The sequence below is a fragment of the Triticum dicoccoides genome, chromosome 5B, assembly GCF_002162155.2.
Source record: "Triticum dicoccoides isolate Atlit2015 ecotype Zavitan chromosome 5B, WEW_v2.0, whole genome shotgun sequence".
NCBI lineage: Eukaryota > Viridiplantae > Streptophyta > Magnoliopsida > Poales > Poaceae > Triticum > Triticum dicoccoides.
This window is the reverse complement of record NC_041389.1, coordinates 277,421,034-277,430,689: the sequence shown is the minus strand read 5'-3', so window position 1 is coordinate 277,430,689 and position 9,656 is coordinate 277,421,034. Positions and strand designations below refer to the sequence as shown.

The 9,656-nt window shown below is 43.5% G+C and overlaps 1 protein-coding gene across 2 annotated transcripts; it reads right to left on the bottom strand.

The window, feature by feature from the left end:
- Nucleotides 1-943: 943 nt before the first annotated feature.
- Nucleotides 944-8,706, bottom strand: LOC119308402. 2 transcript variants are annotated; one of them, XM_037584530.1, is made up of 9 exons: nt 8,191-8,706; nt 7,004-7,093; nt 5,606-5,893; nt 5,386-5,523; nt 5,022-5,237; nt 2,239-4,388; nt 2,083-2,144; nt 1,855-1,949; nt 944-1,271 (listed from the first exon to the last, which is right to left on the bottom strand). In XM_037584530.1, the coding sequence occupies exons 1-6, from the start codon at nt 8,602-8,604 to the stop codon at nt 4,011-4,013; spliced, it is 1,524 nt and encodes a 507-aa protein (XP_037440427.1). In that variant the 5' UTR covers nt 8,605-8,706; the 3' UTR covers nt 944-1,271; nt 1,855-1,949; nt 2,083-2,144; nt 2,239-4,010. The 2 variants fall into 2 exon arrangements, with proteins under 2 accessions (XP_037440427.1, XP_037440428.1); XM_037584531.1 differs by lacking the exon at nt 7,004-7,093 and having other exon boundaries at nt 8,191-8,705.
- Between the last annotated feature and the right edge of the window lie 950 nt (nt 8,707-9,656).

The window sequence follows — 9,656 nt, the reverse complement described above, 5'->3', positions numbered from 1 at the left end:
TTTTATTATTAAATAAATATTTTTACTGAATCCATAAACAATTATACATTCACGGATTATATTTAAATTATAAAAAATTATGAATTCAAAATATTTATGAATATTCACTTGTATATATTTTTACTCATGACTTATATTAAAAAATATATGATTTAAATGTTAGAAACGATCGAATATTCATATCAAAATTTAAATTTTAAAGTATACATGAACAATTTTAGAAGTAGGTTATTTCATTTGGATATACAATATTTATAACACATTAACATCTAAAGATTATTTTTATTACTGAAATTTATAAACAGTAGACATATTTGTTATCAACAGTAGACATGTGAATGTTTGGTGGAGTGGCTAAACTGGCCAGTGTTGTAAGCGCTGGTCGCGACATTGATTCCACGCGTACCCGGTTTTTGTGTTAACTAGATAACGCCCCGCGCTGCGGCAATTTGTAGCACCTTATAGGTGGAGTTACGAAGCGCTAAATAACCGTAAAATGAATATATAATTATATGTTTGTTTCAACATTTGGTAGAATGATACAAAAAGTGAGAAAAAAAGGGTGTTATAGTCGATAAGTGCATTGTTGCCGTGTTGGCACGTTGATATATTGCAAAAGATTTAAATTTGAGAACATCAGTTGATCATATTAAGCTTCATTAATAACAAATTTAATAATTATTTAATTCTTATTATTTGTTTCCCCGCACGTTGCGGCATGAATCTCAAGCAATGAATTTGCAAGGGAACAAACCAAATATACTATATACATGTCAGAGCAAATAATGTACTAATGTGGAAGCGACATGTATATGCTATCAGCTCATGTTTTGACTATTCCGGAAGCTAAGTCTACCTAAAAAACTATAAATAATAAAGTCAACTTTTCATGTCACTCCTAAGGTTTGGCTGAAAGCTTGTAATGACAACTGGAACATTTAGATGCTCACAAAAGTTGTTACAATCTAGATCACATTTAGATATAATATTTACAAAATACCTGCATACCTAAAAACAAAATGAGTATGTTACATCTTTTGGTATTATGTACACGCATATGTAGGATATGGCAGTCACTAATTTTTTTCTTCTGAAGTACAATCAGAAACCACCAAACATGAATGACCGACACATGACCTGAAGCCGTCGAAGGAAAAAAGAATACATAGTGGTCGGACCCTTCCTGGACCCTGCGCAAGCGGGAGCTACATGCACCAGGTTGCCCTTTAGTGTACCAAGTTTGCTCTCCCCATCCAATTTTTTTATTTAACCTGAATGGTGGCAGATACATTAGATGATTGCCATATATGAAACAAAAAAAAATGCTATCAGTAACTATATTTGGGAAAAGGGGATTTCACTTGAATCCAAAACTTCCTTTTGGGTACATGTTTCTTCTCACTTCTGTTTATTTCCTTGTATTTCCTATTATATAACACTACAACACAGGTGCTATGCTCGAGTCACTGTCAATAAAAAAGAGCATTTATCTGAAAATTGGAGATAAGGGGGAACTAAGAATTATAATTCGATAGAGTGAATAAAGATAGTGAGAACTGGCAAATATTCGAAATACTACAAAAGAGAGACATTTTTACATTATCAACAATTTTTAAATTTGGTAGATAACAGACATTTTGGAACACGTCCTCCATCAATCTAGAAAGCTTGCAAAAGTTTCAGATAAGAATGTAAAGCATAAAGCCGTAAGTCAATAAATTCATCAGATTTTAAAATGGTAGTGCGATTCATGTGAGGCTCATGCCCCTGTCCAAGCACCACCTGTGCGTATCATGGAAAAGAACACAAATAAATTTACGGCTTATAGATACTCATTGGAGAACAAAGACCTACTGTGGTGTGGGTTCACGTAGGCACACCAGCGATTCCCATGCTTGAGGGAGAAAAGGCAGCAGCTGCAAGTAGCGCATGGCAGTGTCACTCGTCCTCTACAAAAGAAAGTATGTCGTATAGCTAGTATATTAGAGAAAGACAAATGAAGAATGATTTGTTAGTTCGGCAGGAGAATAACTACCATAGTGATACAATCAACGTGAACAAATAGATTAGTGGTCAACTGACCTGATTAATCTAGTCCACACAGATGTTTGGAAAAAATGATTAGCTTTGAAACGTAGCCTTGACTGAAACCTCAAAGAAAGAGACATTAGGATTCCGCATTGATTCAATGTATGATCCAATCAGTCAACATGGGAAATACCAAGCCTCTGTTCTCACCTCAACTGAACTCCTCCTTCTCCTTGTGGAGGTACCGGACTGGTGTAGCAACCACCACATCGTTGATCAGTCCATCCTGCGCAGTCTTCCGTCGATGGAGGACTCGGGCACGGTGAATATATTATGTAAAAGAAAAGTTATTGCAAATTGTATGGAAATTCGCAATTATAAACTTGAAAACAAAACCAAGACCATAATTGAGATGCAAACTAACAGATAAAAGTACATCACCAAAGAAAAACTAGAAATTGTTCAGGAACTATATATGTGTCCAATGTAACTTTCAATATGTGATGATTGGGATACTCAACCTGAAAAAGAGGATGAAGTCAGCATTGGAAACACTAAGGAATGAGCAATAGAAGATATCCACATATGAGATCCATGCCATTGTGCTTAGCTTGACGCCACACAAGACAGATATCATGTACTAACATGGAGGAGATTAGGACACCGGTTGTGTGTGCTATATGCAAGTTCAGCAGAGTTAAGAGAATCTGTGCAGATGCTAGATAAGGAACTTACTGGCTAGATGTGTATCAAGGAGGATAAGGTAAAGTCGATTGCGTGTCTCCTCAGGTGCCGATTGAGTGTGTACCGACAGTTTCAGATATCTCCATTGGTCTCAGTTATTGGAGAAGATGAGAAGGCAAGCATTTGACCATAGGAAGGATCCGGTCAGTGTCTGGCACGCCAGCGCAGGTGGACGGATCAGCGGGCGTTCGAGGCGGTGCGGTCGGTAGAGACGCGAGAGTAGTCTCGTGGAGGTGCCTCTCATCGGCGGATTTGAACCACAGTCTGGTGTTGCACCAGATAGACGACAACGAAAGCCTACTTCGGAGTCCAATCTCACCAGCGCCTGGTCGAAATCTGGTTGGAATCATAGCCCTCGCAACACCGGAGCTACCTTGTACAAAACGGAGATACAGAGGGGAGGTGAGGGATCACCGTCTCGTAGATGCATGGCACCACAACAGCAAGGGGAGCCTGGCCCGATAGAATCCCAGAGAGCCGTGGAGGCAAGCTGGACCGCCATCCTGTCAGAGGAGCTCCCAGCCACCGCGGCCTACTGTAGCCGGGGAAGAAAATTGGCGTATTTTTGGATCTGAACATAGATGAGAACAACCATAGCTGCGGGGGCTGCTGTGAACGGCGGCGAAGGAAATCGAGGGAAGGGCCGAGAGAAGGGGAAGGGATGAGATTGGAGTAACGAAGAGACGGGGAGGAATAGAGATCGAGTAATAATTGTTCGGTCGGTTGCAGGGAAAGATATTATTCTCTTTTATTTTTTCTAGGTAGTTAAGGCTCGGGAGATGGCTACTCTTGGCAAAAATAAAAAATAAAAAAATGAACGCTGATGTGGCATGGAGCTGATGTGTACAGTGTGCATGTTGAGAGAATGGGTAGAAGTGGGGAGCAACTTCTTAAGAATGTAAGATTCATGCAGTACAGTGGTTTGTTTTTTCTGTAAAAAATGATGTGTAGTTGTGGTCGGCTTTTTCCGTGAATAAAAAAATACAAGGGTGTTTTTTTGCCAAAAAAAAAGTGTCATCCAAGCATCAACACTCACTGACAGGTGGGGCCATACACGCGGATACGAGCGCAAGTTCTATGACTCCTGTTGATATTACCTCATAAAAACTAGTATGCATTATCTCGCCCCGGAGGCGCAAGCAATAAAACCTTCTTTTTTGGACAAAATTTTTTTCCATATTGATTGGATATAATTACATTACTTCTTTTACCATCAGACATTCAGACACTATTTGCTCTCAGAATGTTCTGATATTACAAAGAACAAGGCCCCCATATTCTATCTGGTTCTTAAAGGCCACCATGTCGGTTAGTCTGTTCTCGCTCACTTTCTGGACAGCATAGTCATCGGCACAATAATTTGACCTCTCTTTGCTTATTACTCTGCTGAAACTCCTTAGATATTGACGAACATCACATTTGTCGACAGCTTTCGCTGGCTCATGTTTGAAAGAGAAACAAGAACTTTTGCTTCGTGGTGTGTCAAAGCCATCAAAATCATCGCTAGAATTGTTTCTAGTTCCCAAACCAGGGGACTTGGCATGACTAAAGACAACACTGTCAGACACATCAGATCCCGTGATGCTCATTGAGCACTGGGTTTGGTTGTCAGATTCCTGGGAGGAGAAAAAAAGGATTTGTTAATGTGTGGTTGAGATTTACTCAAACCATCTGCATAAATCTCGGTCTGCCAAAATGCCTTGTGAGAAAGTTAAACATTTGTATTATCATATGAATCCATTAAGATTCAAAGTTGAAATGTAGACAATCCTATGAATAAGAACACCACTGCAAATGGATGACAAACACAGAGAATGATGAACCTATCAGATTCTAATATATGAAAATAAAGCATCCTGTAGTTGAGTTTTCAAGATCACCACAGTTGAGGTACACTTGGTTGGTTCTCATGGAACCTCTAAGCTATAAAAATGAGCAGATTCACATAGTGCGCTTCTACAGTTTTATTTCAAACGCATCTTCACAATTTACTTTTCTCTCTCTATTTCTCTACATTTTCTGAAATGGTTAATAGATATTCTGCACCAACACCCCAGAAGCAGATGATCAGAGCTCTTAGCATATTGCCATTTGTAGACCATGTAATCCAGGAATAAATTCTAAAACAGTAGCCAGGCTGTTCTTGACAGTCTTAATAAAGTGTACTACCACTAGTCGTTGTAAGAAAAGAAACTTGATGGTCAAACTTGAAAATCAAGACTCCAAGTGTGGTATATTGATTCACTGACCTCATTATAATTGTGTCGATCAGTTGGAAAGTGGGATTCTAAAGGGCTTGATCCCCCTTTCAGGAGAAATCTACTGTTGCTCTTTGGTGGGACAGTCCCACTTGAATTTGGATGAGGTTCTTCGAGTGAGGAGAAATCAGTGCTATCTAATGTTGAAATTGAAACACACTCCTCGAAGTAACTGATTGCCTCTTCAGCCAATCGCTCTATACTACTCTGGAACCACAATACAGAGATAAAGGTCAGTTAAAACTTAAAAGGGGTAAAATAAACAGCCCAAAATTATACATTATCAGCACAAACCAAGAACTAGACAGCACTAGTGATGTAGTCATATAAAATGGAGGACTAGCAAGTGAATTACCTTTCTCCTTGGTCGCCTTTTATGCGTTTCAGACAAACTTGGAACAGTCACTATGCCCTTTAGCATTCTACTCAGTTCTTGTTCGCGCTGCTCTTCAACAGCCAAATCTGCCCGCAGCTTTCGAGCACGCTCATGTGACTACAGACAAGTAACAAAATGTTTATATTTGTCGACAGCATAGAACTGAAGACCTAGCACAATACGCATAATACTTCCAGACCTGTTTCAGTTTTGATGTGTACTCAGTGATGTCAGGAGCCAGCTCAACAGAATCTGGATCAAACTCAAGAGGGATTTCTATTCCCTCCCATTGCAGCTTGGTAGCATTGTGCCTTTCGACTGAAACCAGCTGAGTAGCATCTGGATCAAACTCAAGAAGAATTTCCACAACATCTCTCCGTTTGAATCCTGTTGCATAATCACTTATATCCGAGACAAACTCAGCAGAATCCGGATCAAACTCAGGAGGAATTTCCAGAACAGTTGAATGGCTCCTTTGTGAGATGGCCTATTGATGAAACAGTAATAATAACACAGTGAACAACTTAGAAGAAGAATATCAAACATAGTCTCAAATTACGCATTTGGTCAATAAATATCTGCATGTGAACTCCATGTTATGTTCTTCTTACTTCCATAGTTTCATACTACAAACCCCTACTGAGACTTAGTTCTCTTTAAAGAGTATAAGCAGGCCCCGTTTGTTTCAGCTTTGATTGGATTTGAATCACCTATGGATTCGCTTCACTGGCAAAATTGATTATGCAGCCTGTTTGTATAACCTTTGATTGGATTCGAATCACATGTGGATTCGCTTCACTGGCAAAGCTGCCACTGAAGTACACTTTGAGGTGCTTCAGGCAATTGCACTGAAAATGGCCCGAACCCAGATTCAGCTTCACCGGCAAAGCTGATTCGAAATAGCTGTTTGTTTCAGATTCCAAATCCAGCTTCACTGGCAAAGATGAATCTGGTCCCAGATCCAGCTTCACTGGCAAACGAAACAGTTGTTTGTTTCAGATTCCAAATTCAGCTTTACTAGCAAAGCTAAATCTGGCCCCTGAAGCTCAAACAAACAGGGCAGCAATGCCTTTATCCACAAAATGCATGATCCAGTTTGATCATATTCTATTTCTATCTAATCTCTCCGATAAGCCAGATAATGTGCTAACTTTCCATATAAAACACTGACAATTCTTTCATTCTCTGACGCCGGCGACGGGTGCTCGGCACCTAGCACTGGTACTCTTTTTTCCCGAAAAGGAGGTTAAACCCCCGGGTTCTGCATCATTGTGATGCACACAACAATCCTTATTACTAATTAATCAGAGTACAAAACAAAGGCAACCACGGCCGAACCATTACAAGATAATTTTTTTTTAAAACGAACCATTACAAGATATGGACTAAACACCTACGACTAAGTCGACTTCTTCCGCAGCAACGCTTTCATTAAGGAATAAGCGCCCCGGTACTCAGGTACAGTGACACAGTATGGTTACTAATACTAACCAGTGTGGATCAGCCAATGTGTGAGTGAAGTTTGGTACCAAGGCACTGTTGAAGATGTCATGTACAAAAAGGTTCAATCTAAGGTCCATAGCAGAAGGCAACTCACATTGACAGATACGTATGACGAACTTAGAACTGAATTACTACTCCTCCAAGACTGCATTTTGCTTGATAAATCCACGGTTTCTGCATCTGTCTGTTAAATTTAACAAGAACAGAATCCTTCATTACTAACACGAATCGCCAAGCTAACACGGCATAAACATTCCTAGACTCATCTGGACAGATAATACAGCAATCTGACAAAGAGCCACTCGATTCATTTTTATTTATTTTTTTGCGGGGAACTAGCAGTCCAGCACCACCCGAGGGCCTGGTAGACAGAAGTAGAAAGTACTACTGTCAAAGCTACCACCGGGAGCGGGTGAACTCGCTATATCGGAATTGGTAATTGTTGCAGCTTGGTATATGTGGTGGCAAAGACGCCAAATGTGAACGGAGAAATGATATAAACCCCGGGCAGAACTGCACTTGATATCAAGGCGCTACCTAAAAACTATATTAGAGCTTCATCTCCTAAAGGTTCTGACCGAAAAAATAATTAGTTGTGGAAAAGGCCTAGCAGGGTTTCTACTCCTATTAAAGTTAATGTGGACGCAACCTTTTTCCAACGATCTCTTGATGGTGCTATAGGGGCTATTGCACGTGATGACCGTGGCCAGTTTATAGCAGCTGCAACATGGGTGTTACCACATGTGAGTACTGAGTAGTGCTGATTCAGCGGAGATTTTAGCCATCAAGCATGGTCTTTATTAGGCAGCGAGGATTGGATGCAACATTACTCATATTGAGTCTGACTCTAGCTTTTCGGCGGAGTCCATGCAAAAACAGGATGATTACCATGGTGAGGAGGTTGCAACGATTGCAGAATACAATCAGTTGATTTGTGAGTTGTTACTATGCAAAAGTCTTGTTTTCTCATTGTTTTCGGGAAGCAAACTCGGTAGCTGATTGCTTGGCTGGCCACTCTTATAGCACCAGATCATCTAATTTTTGGAAAAGTTCTATCCCTGATTTTATTTCTCAACTCTTGTAAACGACATGGCTATAATTTGAGAAATAGAAGTCTGTCAAAAAAAAGTACTACAGTACTAGTACTCAACCTTATCTTTTTTTTTCCAACTATATCTTTTTGCATATTTATAGAGCAGCCAGAAAAGGTGCGGAATTTTCCAGACGAAAGTGAAGCTGTAATCTTTGAAAATTCCCAGCTCAAAGCAGAAAGTCACCAACCACGGAGCCACGGCACGGCCGTGCCTCACCGACGACCGACCGCGCCCGCGAAGCCCTGCCTCCACCACCGCCATCAGTGCCTGCCGACGACGGCGCCGAGGTGGCAGCGCGCCGACGCTGCGGCGGCGCGACGGACACCGACCGCGCCTTCCTTGAGCCGCGACCCCTGCTCTCCTTCCTCCCTCTGTCCCCAGAGTCCTCCGGCGGCGGAGGTGGAGAGAAGGCCCTCCCCCCGCGGTCGAAGAGCGGATTGGTGCGGGTAGTCCCGGCGTAATCCCCGAGGAGACGTTCGCGGCGGGGCGCAGGGGTGACGCTGCGGGAGCGGCGGGGGCAGTGGGGCGGTGGCTGCACGGGGCGGTCGGCTGAGCCGTGGAGATTGCGGCGGGTGGTGGATTTGAACGCCGACGACGCCATCCGCGACGCCTGGCCTGGCTTGGGTTGGCTTGGCTTGCTGCTGGATTTTGGTTTTGGTGCGGAGGAGTCGAAGCTGGGAGGGAAACGACCGTGCGAGGGAGGAAAGGCGGAAAACGCTGAAGTTTTCGCCTCGTGGGGTGTGCGTGGTGAGAGGGTTTAGCTTAGCTGGCAATCACTAGTTTACTTTTACTCTCTGCGACTTAAAATGCTAAATCTACCCCTAATAATAAGGGCAGCGCTAGGCGCAAGCTAGGCGCCGGTGCGCCGGTCGAAACTTTCGGCCGGTCTGTTTCCCATCGTACGACTATTGGAACGGTCCCGGTGTCATGCGAGGAGGCGACGGTGGTGCTTGCGGCTCAATTGGACATTCCCAGGCATCGATTCTCGGTTCACAAGTTTTTCCCGGAGGACTTCCTCGTCGTTTTTGCTTCTCATGAGTTCAGGAACAGAGCTCTGGCGCAGCCGGTGGTTCTGCACCAGGGCGTGCAGCTCCATATCAAGCCTTGGTTGCGCCAGGCTCAGGCGACGGCGAGGTGCATGCGTGTTCAAGCTGACATTTTGATCGAGGGGGTGCCTTCCCATGCATGGAACAAGGAGACGGCGGCAGAATTACTCGGTAGTTCCTGCCTGATCGACTGCCTGGCGCCGGAGACGGAGAACCGCGAGGATCTCTCCCTCTTCAAGCTGAGGGCGTGGTGCGTGGACCCGGATGAGGTCCCGGTCAGCCGCCGGCTCTGGGTACCGGAACCGGCGGCGGATCCTGCGGAGCGGCGGCCATCCTTCCGGCAGCTGTTGGAATACCCCACGCTGATCCACATTGGAAGGCTGAGGGATTTCTCGCCGCTAGAGATGTGGAGAAGGAGCTCGAACGCGGACAGTGATAGTGGGCAGAGCGGGTTGCCAGATAGCTCGCATGGCTCGTTCGCTGGAGGAGATTGGGCAGTGCAATCTTGGTCGAGAGGTGTTCGGGACCACCGTGGATTGGATCGGTTCGGCGGCGCACCGGCGACGGGCGGAGATGGCTGCTCATACAAGCAGGCGCTCGCGGGGCG